Consider the following 20,045-nt stretch of genomic DNA (forward strand, 5'->3'; position numbering starts at 1 on the left):
TTGTTACACTCAATTTGCGCTTTTGTTTTCATCTTTTGTTTTCATATTTTGTAATCTGGCAATCTTTCTGCGAAAACATTTTTAAATCATTCTTGAAAAATAACCGTCCATGTAAGTTGTTATGATTTTGCTACTCGCTTTATAGTCCCCCCTTTTTAATGTTTTTTCTTTTTTCTTTTTATTTTATTTTATTATCTGTTTTTACCTGTTATATTTACTTTTTATGATCTATTTTTATGTAGTTATTTTATAAAAAAAATTATTGAGTGCTCCTCACACTATTGTATTAATATATTTTGCTTAGGCTTTATTGATACAATATCAGAAAGCACTCTGTTTTGCGGATATAATCGTGTGGGCTGAAGAAAAGATTATATCTTTTTTTTTCCGTTTTTTTTTAAAGTAAAATTTTATCTTTTTTTTTAAACTGTTGTTTGCTATTTTTTTGCTTATTATTTCCAACCCCCTTTTTCATATGTCTATAATTTTTCTTTGTTTTATCTTCATCTTTAACTTATATATATATATATCGCAAATCAATATCATAACACATACCAAAGCTATTTTTTGAAAACATATAAGAATTTGTTTTGGTAAACATTTTACAACATTGATATTGCAACGCATATCGAAATGAAATTAAGGTTCAATTTAACTATACGAGAAGCTTAGATTGTTTAGCGTCATTATCTGGAAAAGAATGTTCTAAAAACTTGCTAAAGTCACTTAAGCCATCTTTTTTCTTATTTCCCACGCTTCAAAGTTCCTCAATGCATTTTTCCTATCTTTAATACGTCACGTTTTTCCACGTCCCTGAGATTTTTAATGTGAGACCAGGTAAGATGTGACCTCCCCTCCCTGTTCCAAAAAGAATAAAAGAACAAACCACAGAACCGAGAAGTAATGACAACTTAAGATTTTTAAGGTAGGAAAAAAAATATACTTGGTTGCCATTTTGAAGTGGCAAGTCTTAAGAAGTCAACAGTTTTCCATGTATTTGCACACGAGAAGCATTTAGAAAGGAAAAAGAATGAAAAAAAAAAGAGAAATATGTTGCTTCTTGTTTTGTCAGTGGTGCAGGTGGTTAAATGACCGGAGGGCAAGACAAGGCACCTATAGAGAGGCAGAGAAGTTTGAAATTCTTTTTACAAGGAACTTTTCAGTGGAATTTCAAATGACTTTTACGTCAAGAGGAACTATCAAGACTTTTTGCTATTAAATTTCATGTCTGTAAGTTTCATGGTGGTAAAATCGAAAAATTATAAAATTTATTTATTTTTTCTGTTTAATTAATAGTTGACTTCATGTTGATATAATAAAAAAATTAAACGTCCGATCAATTTTTTACTGCCTTTGTATTTACAGATTTAATGGTGGTGAAATAAAAAAATTTAAAAAATTAGTAATTTTTGTATAATTTGATAAGAAAGAAACATTAGAAAATTTATTTTTCTTTACGTAATAATTGTTTGCTTTATGTTGATAAAGTGGAAGAGTTAAATTATATTTCAAATTTTTACTGTCTATTAAATTACAGATTTAATAGTAATAAAACAGAAAAATTACATTTCTAATAATTTCTACTATTTATTTAATGGGATACCTGCTAATGACTTAGTGTGGGTATCTCGATCCTGATTGGTTGTTGAAACAAAGCATTTGTTTACACTAGTAACTGTTCTTTCTATTTCGAGAAAGCGAAGCCCGTCAAGTAACAATTATTTTAAGTGATACATTCTACATTCGTTCTCAAAGATTCTTTCACGAAGATTTCAATTCTTTTACTATATATTTCTAACTTAACACAAAGACAGACAAAAAGCCATGCAGAACGTGAACAAACTAATTATGCATCGCAGTTGCCTGGAACATAAAACAAAAATATATTACGGTTTTAATATAAAATAATTAAAAAACAAACAAATCTAAGTTAAGTAAAAGATGTAGACAAGAAAGAATTATATTTCAACAAATCCGATATCCGTATTTAATTAACTTTGCGTTAATTAACTTTCTATCATATGTGAAGAAACTTAGCTCGGCTGCAATACGCCATTTTGCTTATAAACGATCGGCTGGTTCTGAAGTCATGTATCACGCATGTGGGTACCCGTGATCCTCTTCATCTTGAAGTGCAAGTACCCAATTATTCCGTAATAGTTATAAAATATAACTAGAAAATGTATTTATTTTTTTCTAAAAAATAAATTGTAGACTACCTGGCTTTTTTTTCTGTTTTCAATAATGTTTGGATAAGAAAAGAGGAGGAAGCAAATTAAATAATTAATTTTATCAAATTTTATCACTATTTTAACAAAATTTTTCTTACAACTAAAAGATCTATGATATTTTAATCTTTTTTGAAAAATACATGACCCACTAGTTGGCATGCCTTTGTTCGTGTGTCACCAATCCTTAGCTAGGTTACGGAATGTTTATTAGTTAATTGTTGATAGTAGATTTTTTAAATATTTAATTAGGTGGTTTTCATTGTTTACACAATTTTGAAAATTTCAAGTATATTTATTTCAGTTTGACATTAACTATCTGCATCACCATCTGTTGATAAAGTTTTGAACTAAAATCAGGAATTTGGAGAAGAAAAATTCTTGCCCTGTCACATGATTTTGCAGCAAGATTTTTTTTTCAACTATAATGCTTTTGTTGTAGTAAAATTTTGAAAACCAGTATGGTACATACGTTTAAATCTCCCAATAATGTTGAAGTCATTCGCAATTTCTTTTGCCATCACTTTTTTGATCGATATTTATTATTATACAGCAACAGCAGATAGTACAGCTGAAATATGTATAATGCTGTTAAATTAAAAATATTTAGTTATTTTGTACTAATACTCATTTTTGTATAAAATCTGAAAATTCTAGAAACATGTCAAGCACCTGCCTGGAAACGATATTAAGAAGCAGTTTGATGTAAAAATTTCCCCTATGGAAAAAATGCTGCTTATTACTATATTACTCAAAGCCCATCTTTTCAATTTGAAATTAATTATAGTTCGTTTATTTTTTCCATAGGATAAAGAAATGTGCCGTGAGTTGTTAAAGTTGATACCGGGCTATCATTCAAGTAGAAGAGTTATTTCGAAAGAGTTATTCGAAAAAACTAAAGAGGAGAGAGCTGCAAAATTGAAGCGAAATAAAGTAAAAGAGCTGTGAGTAGAGAAATTTCTTAATAATAATAATCAACAAAACAATTTGTCTATGAGTTTAAAGCAGGATATTTCTTAAAAATTACAAAAACACTGTAAAAAATTAATACTCAAATTCACGAAATTTTATTTGTTTTTGACAAAACCGTTTCCTGATACATGCTCCGAGCAAAAATTTCGTCTAAGTGACGAAATAGCTATTTTCAAATCTTCGAAGAAACGAATATCGTCAAGATTAAGGAAATATTTTATCGTTCATTTAAAAAAAAAAAAAAAAAATTTAAAAAATAGTTACAGCGGCCAATGTATCTGACTTTTCTAATAATCACTATATTGGGTTACCATATAGGTTGATCAATGTATACCAAACAGCACAAAAAAGGACTGTTAAAACAGAGAGATAAATTACACTCCTGCCTGAAGCGAGATTTGAACCTTAGACCTTCTCGGCACAAGGACAACACCTTGACCACCATGCAATTCCCTTTATTTTCGATTATCTAGTCTTATTCTAGTTAACTATCTGACACTGCGATCACGTTTAAAATTCAGGAAATATTTTCGTCACATATTTGAGAGTGCGCATTTCGAGAGTACGCATTCGCAAATGTTTCCCAAAATTAACGAAATGTACCTCAAGAATTACTGAATCGTCAAAAGTGAGTTTTTTTTTTGAGAGTGAACGTGATCTGTTTTAAGGTAAAGTAAAGTAAAGTAGACACAAAAGGATGAGCAGTTTTGTAAATTATTTTAATTCTACGTTGACAGGAAGATCTGCAGTTTAGGCAAAACGTATTCGGATACGTTGATGCAAGCTTTAGCCAAGAGAGAGAAAGACAATTTAACAGGTTGTGTGGCTGTAAGTATATTTAGCATTTAAATAAATAAATGAATAAAGTATCAAGTACAAAAAGTATTAAAAACGTTTTCCAGTGAAATGTAGCTTCAAAATTAATTTGTTAAAATGCAAAAATTGTAATTTATTTTACCCTTAATCCTTGATCCTTAATTCTAATCCTTAAATGTATAGTGATGTAGAGTTACATCTCGTATATTTGAAACCTTACGTCTTAATGTAGTAACCTTAGTATAGTGTTTTTTCATTTTGTTTTTGAACGCAACTAGAATCTTTGGCATGTATAAAAGTAACTGTGCTTGAAAATGATTATCTATATAAAATTATTTGTATTATTATATTATTGTATGCAGCAGATTTGCAGAACTCTAGCAGTAATTGTTCATGAAAATGTAGAAATATATCAATAGATTTTTTTTTTCTTTTGAAAATTAAAAAACCCTAAGATTTGTTCATTTGTTTTTGAAAATTAAAAAAAAATCCTTCGTTTTTTTTTCTTCTTCTTTATATTTTTCTATTAACTGTCCCACTATTTATTTCTCACATTGTATATTAAAAATAAAAATTCATGCATTTAAGCGTCAAAAAATATGGCAACAAAAAATAAATAAAGATTTTATCTTGTTTCAAAAAATTATTCGAATTATTCTGAAAATATTTTGATGTTGGATGGGAATTCTAAAGAAACAAACAAATGTGTTTATGTATTACGTAATCAAATTTTTAAAAATAAACATTTTCCCTGCACATTTAGAAAAAAACAAGCAAATGCAATATCTTTTTATTTCGTCTCAGAGTAAACCTATTAAAGCTCAAAAAGCCAAATTGCTCATAAAAGCCAAATTAAGTTAGTAAGTTTGGTAAATATAACTATGGAAAAAATTTAAATAAATAAATAACAATATTATTACATTTATACTTGCAATTGAAATAACAATAAACTGTAATTTTAATACAAACGTAAATTTCAAGTATACCATCTTAATACTTAATACATGATAAAATTCACACTGCATACAAAATAACATCCTTGCAAACAAATCCTTATGCATTTTATTTCTTTTCAAAGAGGCGTGTTAGAAATGCATAAATATTAAACATTTTTAAATTTTAAAAATTTGACTGGCATTTAAACTATTTAATTACAGTCGAACTCGTTTATAACGAGCACAAAGGGACCGTAACATGTACTCGTTAAATCCGAGTGCTCGTAATAAACGGGTCCTTAAGGCAGGCGTGCAACCAGAAGAGGGGAGGGGGGGGGTTGGAGGTCAAATTATTGAGTTTACATAAAATTTAATTGTTACTTACTTACTTTAATTAATTTAATTAAATACTTTTCTTAATTTAATGACAACTATCTTCCCCCTCCAACCAGCAAAAAATTTGTAGTTGCGCTACAGTCTTAAAGGAAAGAAGCAATAAACGGAATGAAAAATAAAGGAAAAGATTCTTACCAAAAAATTTATTTTTTTCATTAATCTACATATTTAAAATAGTAGTTTGTTAGCTTACTTTGAAGTTTCAGTTCGCGTTTTTTTTAATTCTATTTCGTGCGCATTTCTTATCATTTAAAAAAAAGATTGCAAGACAGAAAAATATTGCTCGCTAAAACCGGATCTTGCTCGTTAAAAGCGACTTCTGTTCCATAGACTTAGCATTGATCCAAACAAATATTCTCGTTTCCCTCCGTAAATCCGAGTTCTCGTTAAATCCGAGCTCGTTATAAACGAGTTCGACTGTACTTTTATTTGACATTGATTTGTTTGCTTTTCTGGAAGCTTTCTCCATAGTGTAAAGGAGAAAAAATATTTTGTAAGTACATATGCGTTTATACCGTGCATATAAAATGGCACGAATTATTAACACGACATGTATTTTATAAGACTAAACTAGTATGTGTGGACCTTAGGAACACATAATTTGCGAACATATTTATTAAAATAGGTGAAAATGGATTAAATGCCTATAAATGCAGTGTGAGAACAAATCGAATTTGAGGAGTTAATTGATTTTGTTCTCTCCAACTGATAAAAAAATTTAACTGATTTCCTAGATCAAAGATTATTTGAACAAACTGAGCGAAATTTTATATGAAATGCATTTTTAATCATTATTTCTTTTATTCTTTTTAATAACAGCAATATTATCATTATTTTGACATTTCAATTAGTTTTATTTAATAACTATGGATATTTTATAATTATACTTTATTTTATAAATTAGTTTTGCCAAACAAAACTAGTATAAGGCAAAGTTGTTATAATTCTTATAACTTCTATAGTAAGCACAAGAATTTTTTAATATGATTATAATAACGTGTATATATACATAATACGTGTATATATACATATTTATTTTCAGCAATGTTTCAGATAACATAATTCTTACAGACTAAGTGTTATTATGTTTATAGTTATTGTAGTTTAATTACCATTTCTCTCTCTTTTTATATATTTTTCAATATATACCTAATTTTATAGCTCCTATGATTAGAAACCTATTAAGGCGTTTTATTAAATTAAACAATTGTGCTGAAATCCTTGCTATACAGGATAATTTTGAATAAGCTGTTGTCTCATGAAACAAGTAGAAACTAATTTTTTTTTCTATTTCTTTTTCAGTTTTTTCTTCATTATTATTTTATTAATTTAATTTTCTTTATTTATTTGTAAAAGAGTGCTTTGTCGTTACTTCTTAGATTTAAAATTCTCTATGCTCCTGATATATTCTAAAAGTAGAAGTAAATAAAATGGAAATAGGCGATTTATATATTGATGTCCAAGCTTTTGAAAAAATTTCAAAAAATGAAAATGTATAGTGCTGCCATCTGCATCTTTTCTTGTTTAACTGTTACATAAGCAAGGAAATTCTTTAAAGAGAGAAAAATTTTAAGTCTCCTTCTTCTCCGATAAGCATAAACCACGGGGTGGAAAAAGAAGGAACAATCAGCTGACACTCAAGCATGAAATGTAATAAAATTATTTATTTTAATAAATCATAAAGCATTAATTACACTTAAATAATCCTAAGAAACTGAAGTGGTAGGATAATACCTGAAGGAAAACTTCATATGCTTCAAAAATATGCGAAATTGAAATGACATTCCACACGGTGACTGTCATTTCAATTTTGTATATTTCTGAAGCGTATAAAGTTTTCTATCATATAAAACACTAATTAAACTGATAATCGGCTTGAAAACAACAAATTTATTATTTATGTATAATTATTATTTTTTACTTTTATCAATGATTACATAGATTATTATTATTATTATTATTTGTAAGAGAGTAAGCGAAGTAGAATTAACTTAGACTGCTTTAATAAATCAAAAATGAGTTTCGTCTATTACTCTTACTAATTATACATTTATAAGCTATTACTTTTAATCCAGATTAAAATATTTAAAATTTATATGTACTGGTATTGAATTACCGGGGAAGTTGGAAATGTCTACATTGTATACAATGCCTGGTGTTTAAAGTAAAAAAATATAAGAATTTTTATGTACCTAAACATGGCATTGTATTCAATGCATGATAACATGATTGTATGTTTTGGCGCATGTAAACCAGGAAGAAAAAAATTATTTTCTCTCCCTATGCATAAAAATATAAATATAATATTATATAATTTTCAAGAAAAATATTATTGATTTGAGGACCAAAAAAACATATTTCTCCTCTTTTAATAAGTCAGTTTTTTTTTCTCATTTTTTTTTAATGAAGAACCATTTTTAATTTGACGTTCTTATTTACTTAATACCGCGTTAGATACCGTCATATATAATTATATGCCTTTATAATATTCGATAAAGAAAAACAACATTATAGAGAATATCGAACTTATTAAAGAAGGAGAAATAAAATGCCCACTGGTGGCAACAATAAATTTCTTTCAACTAATACTAATTAATAAATAAAGCCTTGAAACAATCAATGATGAAAAAATCAATTTAATACTTCACCGGTTTGTCATTTGTCAGTGCTTGACCATTTATGAGATGCCTAATTATATCATACTTTCCAGATTGATTTTTAGCATTATATTGTAGATTATGTCTAGTAATTGTATACAATACCCAATACCGGATTTCTTATGTTGCAAGTAAAACATATAAAATAAAACTTAACTTTCGTTATCTTTTCTCCTTTTCTTTCCAATAATTGATTGAAAAGATTTTCGCTTTTCTTACACAAATTCTTCTTTACTCATACTCTATTGATTTAATTTTCAATACAATAAAAAGATTATATTTTGATATTAATCAGGCCTAAATAGAATTACATCATTTTGGATTATTATCATTATCTTTTTTATTTATTTATTTATTATTTTTATGAAATGAAGGAAAAGTTTTATTCAAAAGATTATGTAAAATTTCATGGGTCTGTTCAATCTCATTTTTTAAAAATTCTTAGTATGAAATATATTTTTTATCATAATTTTTTATTTTAAAAAAATAATTATTAAAAATTCATTGATTTATAATGATTCTTCGTTATAAAGAAACTTTTTTTTATATACACTGTAGTTGTTCTTCTACTGAATGAAAAACAATAAATTTTAGAAATGAAGCAAATAAAATATATCGGATTTAGAAATTAAATTTGTAACCAAAAAATTTAATATAAAAATTATCATGTTAAATTAATTTATCTGTTTCATGTTATTGTTTCTTAAATAGACTATCATATTCCTGCGGGATGTTAACGATAGAAATGAAGAAGTTTCAGCCTATATCGACTATAGTCACCGTTTAAAATCCGAAGATTGGGAACCTTACTTTAGAGAAGAAAAGAAATTAGTCCCTTTAGTCACCGATCTCAGGTAATTTCATATTTTATTTATTTATTTATTCTTACTATTTTTATTTATTTATTTGCGTTAAATAAATGGAAAAAGTAGGTTTTTAAAATGTCTAATCTCTTATGCTAAGTTTTTTTTAAATTTTTTTTTAATTTATATATTTTTTCGTTTTTTAGAAATTGGTCCTATTAAGGCATCCCACTGGTTTCGACAAACTTTTTAAAGATTTTTCCTCAAAACACAGGTTACCACATAATTGATCTAGGAAAGAAAACTGTTAACGTGACTCAAATTTGCACTTATTTTGACATTTTTATTAATGTATTTTATAAATTTTTAAAGTTTGTTTTAAAACAAACTTGATTAAAATTTTTACTCCATTTTGGGTAAACAGGGGTCCTAAAATTATAAATCTGAAGTAAACTTTAAAAATGTATAAAATACATTAATAAAAATGTCAAAATAAGGGCAAATTTGAGCATAAAAATTACAGATTTTTCATGTCAAGTTAACAGTTTTATTTTCTAGATCAATTATGTGGTTACCTGTGTTTTGAAGAAAAATCTTTCAAAAGTTTCAAATAACAATGAAATAGAACTAAATATATTGTTCAAAACAGATTTTTTCAAAGAAAACTTTTTAACGTTCTTAATTAAAGCAGGGATAAAAATAAATTCACACTTAACATAGCTTAACAGTAACACTTGACAGTATACAAAATCTATATACAAAGTTTCGAAGAATTCCATCATAGCAAATTTTTTCAACGTCTGTTGGCATGAAAAGTTTTTCTCAAAATCACCATTTTTCTGAAAATGCATTTAAATTAAGTAATTGCTATTCTGTTTCATCTGTCAGCATGCGAAAAAGCAACTATAACCTCGATTCTAAAAATCAGAGACTAAAAATCTAAAGAGATTTTAAAAGCTAATAAACAAAAATTCTATTATGAACGGAAAAAAAAATTGAAATTTTGCCGAAATTGGCGATTTTTAGCCAGTTGGATACCTTAACGGCTGATTTCATGATTTCTTCGCTGCATATGCATGAAATAAATAAATTATAATTAGAAATTGGCTTCTTTAAGCGACTGATTTTATAATTTGTTAGTTACACTTGCATGAAATAAATAATTTGTTCTTAAAAATCTCGTTCTCTTAATGATGGATCTCTGATTACTTAATACAACTTTAGCTTAAAAAGTAAAACATAATGAAATTTTTTTAAAAATAAATAATGTGCATAAATCAAATAACTAAGTATTACTTTTTTGCAGTTTTTATAATTGGTCCAAAGAGGTATCTTTTCACAAATCTAGTTCATGCTTCGATGTTATTATTGATGTTAGTACCTACAAACTTAAATTCATTTGTAAAAGCGATGGTTTTGGCATTGATGTGGAACCTAAAGTAAGTATGATTCATTTATGATTATTATTATATTTAAGAATTATATTGGATAATCTCTTTCGACATGATTGATTGATATAAAATAAGGAAGTATATAATTATACTTTAGTTGAAATAACATATATTTGGTTTTTAAAACTGTAATTTGAACATTTGCAATGTGCTTCATATTTTATGTGAAAGTGAAAGGTAAATTTTAATTATGAACCAAAATTTATTACTTTTATAAAGTTTATTGCTTATATTGGATTAGCTTAATTGACATGATTGATATAAAATTAGAAAGTATATAGTTACACTTTAGTTGAAATAACATATATTTGGTTCAAAGAAATGTAATTTAAACAAAGAATACTTGATATTTTATAATTATACTTGATATTATTATGTACATTATAGTGCACGGTAAAATTTTATTATGAAACAGAAAGATTATTACTTTTATGTGAAGTTAGAGTACTTAAGGGTATTGCTCCCAGATTTATGCCAGTTGTTTACTATTTTATTTTCCCCTTTTAGTTTGAGCCATTTTTTTATTAACTAACAAGCATAAATGCTTTTTAGCGCATTATCTTTCTTATTGTGGAGAGATTAAGGTTATCTTGAAAGAGAATAAGATTGAATTGGAAGTGCACTATTGAACCGAACTCACTTAAGGACAAGCTCACAAATGTAAGGCGTTTAGTTACCATTTTTTAATTAAAAACAGTTAAAAACAAGACTATTTTCCGTTTCATGATTCGTAATATTAAATACCTACTGCTATCTTTAAACAAACTGAAAAATTCTGACTTAACTATTTTGTTTTCTATAAAATTGATTGTTATTTACATTATTAGATTTATATTTATTTATTTGGTGCATTTTTTTCTAGGATAAACGCGATGAAAATACTTATAGGTTGGATATCACCGGCACTAAATATCTGCAAGCTGTCATTTTTGATCATGTTGTAGATATTCCTATATGTTAATTTTTTAATATAAAGAAGAAAGCTGGTGCTGCCATCTATGAGAAAAGTATGGAATGAAACTGCTAGAGAAACAAAATAATAGATGAATGTTTCAGCAAAAATTGAGTGTTTCTAACACTTCGTAGATGAATTGAAATATTTATAAGAAATATTATGATTATTATTAGAGTGTGCACATTTTTTATGATAAAAATATGCTTGAATAATTTTCCAAATCGCACAACTTCAGGTTATTGCTGTTCAACAACTTGAAATCCAATCGTGGGTTATTTCAAGGCATAATAATATTCTAAGGAAGAAAAAAAAAACAAGCCTGGTAGAAAAAGCCATTCAGTCGAAAGTGAGTTTTTGACATCAATTTTAATATTAAATTTTAAAACCAACACAAAACAATGAGCAAGGCACTTTTGGGGTAACAAATCCTTGCACAGCAAAATAAAATATAAAAAATAATAATAAATAGATAAATAAAATAAAATACAAATAAAAAATCTTCCAATAATAAAAAATTTATAAGAATCCTTCTCAATATTAGCGACAAATAAAAGAAATTTTCTCGAATTATCATTAAATAAAATTTCTTGAAGTTTAAAACAAGAAAGTGATAAAAAATAATTGTTCTTTTTTTCAATTATTTAGCCTATTTAAGTATTTCTCTCTCTTATGTGTGAAATTTTGAAAACTATTGTGACTGTACAATTTAATTTCGTCCCCATCAAAAATTGGGCCCCTGCGACGCAGGTGATATTATAAACCTTTTACAAAATACTATCTTAAAACTTTAAGTATTTTCACTTATGGGGACAATAGACTTTGAACTATATCAAAACTTATGCTTTAATGGTTTTGGGGACAATATATACAATTAAAATCCTAGTATATGTTTACATATTTTCCTATTTGGAGATAATAGCCCTTGAACTAGACTAAAAAATTTTATATTTTTGTAAGTGTAAATGTTTATAATCTGTTAATTACAATAGTATTGATATTGATTTCATGTATGAAGTAATATTTCTTATTTGTAAGGATAAATGGTTTGCATTTAGAGCATACAAATATTTAAGATTTAAAAAAAAAAAACTATATGTGCAGAGGGTCAACAAAAAGACAAAATAAATTTTATAATTTTAATCTATGGCATACCTGTAAGTGTGGTTATCTCGATCCTCATTGGTTGTTGAAACGTGGCATTTGCTTACGTTAGTAACTGTTCTTCCCATTCGAATAGGTCAAAACCGTCAAGTATCAATTCCTTTAAACGACATATTCTATATTTTATCACAAAGATTTTAATTCTTTCACTATATATTTCTCACTTAACACAAAGACAGGAGCAAAGCTATGAAGAGCATAAATAAACAAATTATGTATCGAAGTTGCCAAGTATACAAAGCAGAAATATACCACGCTTAAAAAAGTTACATAAACAAATAATAAATCTAAGTTAAGTAAAAAAGAGGTAGACGAGATGGTATTCTAATTCAATAAATGTTCGATACGGCGCTGTTCTTAATTAACTTCACGTTAATTAACGTTCTTACTTGTATATATTATTGTTCAACTTTAACAGGTCATTCTGCTTATGGATGGTGTTTTCAATAGAAATGTAAACAATAACAATCTCGAGTTCGGGACCTACTCTAGTTCCGGTTAAAAAGTTTGCAGCTGCTTACTACATGTTATTCTGATAGGCGATGTTTTCAAACGGATAATTTTGTTTTCAATAAAAGAAATAAACTAAATAATTTCTGAGCTCAAATCTGCCGTATTTCATAAGATATTAATGTTATTATGTAATTCTGGGGAGTTTGGAGTGAAAATTTGTTTTAGTTATTTTGTTATTTATTATTAAAAAAGGTGACATGGTTGCTAGATTTTGAATAACTCGCTTTTTTGGCAGTCTTGATTTGGCCTCTTTCCATTTGTTTATTACTGTTTGTCCGTGTTGCAAGCTGTGCACCATCTTACGTTAGTGTACGTCACTTTTAGTACTGTAAACAGTATTGTTAGCATTGTAAACATAAGTAATAAGTAATCAAATGCCTTGTTTGCAAGAATCTCAAAACAAAATGATGCCAAATGGCTTTAAAATACAACTGAAACAGTAACCCGGAAATTTAGGCAGTCCCGAGCTGGCAGCGCTCCCTAGTGTAGAAAACACCATCTATAAATTATCATCTGGCGCTGACGTCATAGATCACATATGTGGGTATCTGTGATTTTCGTTCTGGAGCAAAAGCACTCAGTTGCGATTCTCTTTAGGAATACAAAGTATTATTTTCATAATAAGATCGTTCAAGCTGAAGGATTAGATTGGTTTAATGTACCATTCAGTGGCACAAAAACAGGATGTGGCGATAAACTATAAATTTTTTCCTTTTAAGAAAGGAAGCGAGAAAGATAATATACATTCACGGTAACTATGAAAATGTGCTAAGTAAACCTAAGATTAACGAAAAATAACCAAAAATCAGAAACGAAAAAATTAAAAGGGCACCTTGGAAGCGAAGAATTCGTATTAATCATAAAAAAAGTTATGCCTAATTAAGGTCATGAAATGTTTCGTTAGACCAGGGGATGGTTATACGTATAAGAAATACACTTTGCGATATATATTTAAAGTAATAGGTTATTTCAAATTGTTTTAATTGTATAAGAAAGTTAATTTATGAAAATTTTAAATTAAAGTGAAAAAGTAATTAAATATTTTATAACATTACTTTTCACGATTTTTTACTACTATTTTATACGATGTATAGTTATATTTCATAGATATTTTAGTATCACTCAATATGGTTGGTCACTCAATATAGTTGGTGTCACTCGTCATTCAATATGTTTCGTGTCGTTAGTGTCACTCAATATGGTTGAAAAGCTAATTTGTATAAAGAGGTAGTTTAATTATGTGCAGTGGGCAAAAAAAAAAGAAGAAAAAATCTCCCAAAATAACTTTTGATCTAATAATCGGATCTTCATGTACTTGAACTCACTCATAACCGCTCGAGGGAGTGACCTCAATTATGCTAATTAGTCATGGAGAAAATATTCTGATAAAATTACCGTATCGTATCGCAATGAAATTTCTAGTTTAAAAAAAAGGAAAAGAACTGCAAATCTGATAATAAAACTATAATACACTTTACTTAAACCTTTCATTTCTAACTATTCCCTTCATATGGTAAAAGTTTTCCGGAAATTCGGATTTTTTAAAATTGTAATTCTTATTATCACACATTTAATAAAAATACAAAACTGAAAAGTAAATTTAACCGAATAAATGGTTTTCATCCATGTTCAAAGGCTAAGGCATCATGTTAAAATTATCAAATTTTATCACATATTATAAAACCATATTATATTCTTAATTTTACTAAAATCATTGCAAAAGTGCTTTTATATAAAGTACCGAGTATTTCTGGTCATTCCATGGACGTAGTAACACAGCAAATATTATCATATTCTGGTAGTTTCGACCATATTTTTCCCCCAATAATTAGTGTAGACAATATTAGGACTCAATCTTTAATGGCTGCTTTTCAGATTTTAAACTATTTTATTTTATAACCGTCGTTAAACAGCCGACCCAAATTTGGGTTTACGACTACTATTGTTCAAATCCGTTGCCTTGTGATTTTGAACCCAATCCAAGGGACAAGGGAACTCCTGGATGAAGTATTGGAAGAAATTTTGCCTTCGTGGAGGACTTTTTGATGGAACTAACGCCTATTTGCGTTACATGGAGAGGAAAACCACGAGACCCTCCCACGGTTAGCCTGACGTGAAGGGGACTCAAACCCGCGATCCGTCTACCAGTGAGGACATTTCACGTTAATACTGTGGTCGGTGCAAGTCGGATGCGGAATTCGCATAGACCAGCCATCAATGGGATTCGAACCCGGTCCATCTCATCGGAATAGGAGAACGCACTAATCCCTTAGCAGACAAAATCAAGGGCATTAGCTAGAAGGTGAAAAATTTGGTCAATGTATTGTTTAAAACTAATTGAGGTGTTAAGATTAGAAATTGAGTTGAAGAAGTAGAATATCTAAATATAGTAGGGCTTTGCATTTGGCTTGGCTTCAATTAAAGTTGGTACTTTGTACAAGATAATTTCGAAAGGTGACCAAGCTGGTTAACAAAGGCGGCTAGTACTTACATATTTAAGGTTCACTCTTGAACTATTAAAATTGTTTCTTAGTACGTGAAAGCCGATCATCGAATAAAGTTATTAAAGTAATTCTTTTTATTTTAACTTTTTGTACTGTAATAACCTCTTTATCATTAAGTGTAGTATATTGTGAAATAGTTTATGATTAATATTAGATAAATGGTAAGAATAATCCTTCTATTTGCAAATTGCGTATTTTACTGAGAATATTTGAGTCTAAATTAAAAAATATCCTCGTATTTGTGAAATAATAATTAATTGGATTTAATTTTTTACGTTATTTTCAAAAAAAACTTTTTGATTTTTTCACGGTAAGTTTTGAAATAAACTGCTAAGTTTTTGTATCATATTTGTGAAAAGGAAATAATGTATGTAAAAAAATGTGTAGCAAATACATTTTAGAGGTAAAATAAGTAAAATTTCCTTTAAGCCTAAGAAGGGATTTAAAGCAAACAAAAAAGGGATTTAAGGCAAGCAAAAAAGGGATTTAAAGCAAATCAAATTTTCAACTGTAAAAAAGGGACATTTACTTTCTGGATTTGAAAGGAACTGATGTATAGAATGTAAAATATTTATTTAAAAATAATGAAGCATTAGTGTAAGAAATATTTAAATGAAAATGAAAGAAATATTTGTCTTAAATTAAAAACACATTAATATAAAAAAAATCAAGATTGTTTAGATGTAAAGTAAATGTTATTTACAAAGTATTTGTAAAATCTAAATTAAAAAATAAGCATCTAAAAAAATTAAATTTATTTAAGTGTTAAATATATGTTGTAGTGGCGTGTATTTTAAAACTCTTTTAAATGTTTTGTAGAGTTTTTTTTCCCTCTTTTTAAATAAACAGCTTTATTTTCCCCTAAATAAATACGTGTCACAACAATACATTGTACTCTTCTTATTTCGAAGCTATGATTAACTATCAATAAATTAGTATCATATACGCAATAGTTTTTAGTAAATTTTAATTGCTGTTTACGACTTAGAAAAAATTTCGAGGAAACGTCATTTATTTATTTTATTCTTAAACATTTTTTCTCTTGGTAATTTCATTTCCTTGTAAAAATGAAATGAGGTAATGAAAGTTTTCATGCTGTGACTTATGTCTTCTTCGAGTTTTATGGCTTTTGAGACAATTAATAGGAGAGGGTGTGGACCGTTCTAGTTTAATTAAAACATCGCCAAAAATTTATGACACCGTAGCGCCAATTTCATTTAAAATCTCTACGACCAGTTAAAGTACTCAGAAAAAAAATCTTGAAGAGGAAAAAAAAAATTGAAATCGGCAATGGCCGCATCTGGAAGAACATATTTTATATCGAGACAAGAGAAATGGTCAAAGCTATTTTCGCAGCTTCGAGGAATCGTCCAGTTCTTCCCCATCTTCTCATCTCCTCTCACTTAGGTTCGAAATGCAAGGGATTTTCTCCCGCCATTTCTGGTCAAAAGTATGGCAATATTTTTGTTGTTTTTTTTGCAATTAACACTAGATTGCCTAAGGAAGTCATTTTGACTGCTTTTAATTTCAATTAGAAAAACAATAATGTGTATAATGACGCAATTTCTTAGAATTTTGTGTCTTTTTGTACAACATATATATTTTTTTATTGTTAATATTTACTAATAACTTGTTATATAACGGTAAATAATATAAAAATGCTAAAAATTAATTTTAAACAAATTTATTTGCGCATTCACTATCCAGTCACTTCAACTGCTTTTGGGTAATATAGGTATATACTAATTTTCCGTCTTTCTAGAGTTAATATATGTAGAACAATGTATTTTTTTTAACAATAGTACGTTTTGAAAGAAAATGAGCATTTTCAAAGACAAAATAAAATAATAGCATTTTAATGCATGAGATGTACAGAGTAACAATAAATGTTTGGAACAAAAGTAAGTCATACATAACATACGCAGGTTACATAAGTAAAATTTATAAAGCAATATTGAGCATTAAAAATATTGATTGATAGCATTAATATTTTATTTCATTATTTACGCAAAGGAAAATGGTAGATAAGTGTTACAGAACAATGATGAGTGTCTTCTTTAGAGAGAAACGACAAATACAATGCAATATTCAATATATACGAAGTAATACTAAGTATTATTTACAAATATTAATTTTAATGAAATATTACATCAATATTAGATACAGGACCTGTAGATGGATAAAATATCAAGGTGATTATCGATATTCATTATGCATTGGATATTTATTATACTGGGTATCTTATTGTACATAATTGTACTATTATCTTATTGTATTAATTGTACTATATTGTACTATTATCCGACAATAAATGATCAGTGAGCAAGGTGCAACGTTATAAGGGAAAGAAGACATACTGTTTATGTAAATAGGCACGATTTGCACCAGCGAATCTTTCATGCAAAATTTCAATAATGTTTAAATTCATAGCAATGGGTGTTTGTTGTTCTTCCTTTCGTTGGAAAGGATTCACACTGTTTTTCATCAAAGCATCATTTCATATGACAACTCCATTGTCACATGAAATGATGCTTTGCGAAAAATATGCTCTCTTTGCAACTACTGTGAGTTTGCTACAGTTACTCATGACTGTTGAGTCGAGTTTAGCCCAGCTGAAATAAGATCTGTTTATGCTTACTTTGAAAATGGAACAAAACGTCAACATGAAGAAAAACTACTGTTTTGAAAATTAAAAGCGTTTCTGGTTTATATTTTTAACATTTAAAAACTTACTTCAATGCTGCATTGCCTGGGCTCATAAAAATGTGCCAAAACTGAGAATAAGGCAGTGATTTTGATAATTTTCATCTAGGTGGAAAAATGTCACCAAATTGGCGAGTTTTTAATAAATTTTGATAACTTTTAAAATTTTTGGGTTATTTGTCCGTTCTAAAGCTCAAATAATTCTTCACAGCAAGATGATATACATAGTTTAAAATCATCGCATTGCTTCAAGAGTAAAGCACTTAAACAGTGGCTTTTTTATTTTTCTTGGCGACAGAACTTCAAAAAACAATGTTAACCAATCTTAGAATAGATTTCGGCCGCCTTCCTTGTAATGTAATAATTGTTCGAAGAGTTATTTTTCTGTACACTGAGCAACGGCGTCAATATCTCAGGTCAGCGTTTTGCTTCATCTGCGCAAACGCTATCAGATAGATTTTTTAAATCCATGTCCTGCGCTTGCACAAATGATGTTTTACACAGACGTCAGATTAAACTGTGACGTCAGCTTAAGCTGTGAACCGATCATAATCAGTCTCACAAATACACTGTGTAGTTTAAATAGTGAACGTGAGCTGACCAGAGAAGATGTTTTCGCAACTCGAAAAAAGCTGTCAAAACCTTATATTTTCTAAAAAATATTACTATACTGGGATTCAGTATCCCTGATTCAGAATTTAATGTCAGGATTTCAATATTCAAAATGGTAAATCCAAAATGGTGACGTGTAAGTGCCAAAAGTTGAATATGTCTAAATAATAATAAATATGTCTTAAAAAAAGTTATAATTTTATTGTAATTAGAAGGTGATATGTTATCACCATACATATATTACCCGAAATTTATTTTGACACTATGACGAATAACAAAAAAAAGAAATCTGCATTCTTATGGACTAGTTTTGAAAAAAATTATTATTTTAATAAATTATCATATTTTGGGGAATTTATGAGATTTTAATATGGCATGGATGTATGTATTATTACAGCATAATTTAACGTGCGGTATTATAATGGATTCATAGTTTCTTCCATGAATATGATTTGTACTGAAAATTTCTTTCTTTAAGATTTTTATAGTTTTCAAAGTGTTTGTGGTTTAAATAATTATTCATTTCCAAATTGTGTTCAAAAATGGCGCCTTTTTCGAAAGAATGTTTTAAAAATGTATATACATTAGCAGTAAACTTTATCCCGAGGTGGAAAATGTGAAAAAATGAATTTCATCTCTGGAGACAGGCTTTGTGATAACGAAAAAAAATTGTAGTGTGAATGATAGGCATTTAATTGGCGCGATTTGAGATTGGGAATTCGCCAATATGATGCATTGGTGGTGTGGGATCCAGGAGCGTCCATGAATTTTCCCTGCAGGGCACACAAGACATAACATCAAGAATAAAAAATGCCCCGATTATTTATTTTTGGCCGACGGGTCCCTAGCCCAAATGAAATTAATACGTCGTAAACAACAAAGTCTGACTATAAAAAAGAAGAGAACATGCAGAGTAATCTGCTATTTTTACTGTTGTAAAAAGAAAAGCGTTTTCATAATAAATCTTCCTTTTTTTTCGTGAGAAAGTAAATACAGTTGTATTTTTATAAGCAATTTTACTTGTAGAGAATTCGCTTGTGAAGGTGAATAAGTTAAATTCTTCAAAATTAAATGGCGTTTCGAATTTTATATTCCTCATACTAGCAGAACAGAGGAATTATTTTGTGTTTATAAACTTAAGTTTGAACTGTATTTGTTATTTTGCTATACTATGTAGGTAAAGTAAATAAATGATTAAATAAATGAATAAAAAGTAGGAATTTAATGAGAATGAAATAGGGAGTGAACGAAATCTGTCGCTGTGAAAAGTATAAGTCGAGCAAATATTAGTATAGCAATAACAAAAATCTAAATCGTAAATTGTAACTTAGGGAATTAT

General features: G+C 28.0%; 1 protein-coding gene across 1 annotated transcript in view; it reads left to right on the top strand.

Moving 5' to 3' along the window:
* LOC107437672 (cilia- and flagella-associated protein 299-like) overlaps positions 1 to 11,385 on the top strand; it is an 18,705-nt gene extending 7,320 nt beyond the window's left edge. The window contains exons 3-7 of the mRNA XM_016049751.3: positions 3,036 to 3,172; positions 3,938 to 4,028; positions 8,716 to 8,858; positions 10,114 to 10,246; positions 11,121 to 11,385. Of these exons, the coding sequence (XP_015905237.3) occupies positions 3,036 to 3,172; positions 3,938 to 4,028; positions 8,716 to 8,858; positions 10,114 to 10,246; positions 11,121 to 11,219 (603 nt within the window). The 3' untranslated portion in view covers positions 11,220 to 11,385. The remainder of the gene's footprint in view (positions 1 to 3,035; positions 3,173 to 3,937; positions 4,029 to 8,715; positions 8,859 to 10,113; positions 10,247 to 11,120) is intronic.
* Positions 11,386 to 20,045: the final 8,660 nt, after the last annotated feature.

The sequence above is a fragment of the Parasteatoda tepidariorum genome, chromosome 3, assembly GCF_043381705.1.
Source record: "Parasteatoda tepidariorum isolate YZ-2023 chromosome 3, CAS_Ptep_4.0, whole genome shotgun sequence".
In the NCBI taxonomy this organism is placed as follows: Eukaryota; Metazoa; Arthropoda; class Arachnida; order Araneae; family Theridiidae; genus Parasteatoda; species Parasteatoda tepidariorum.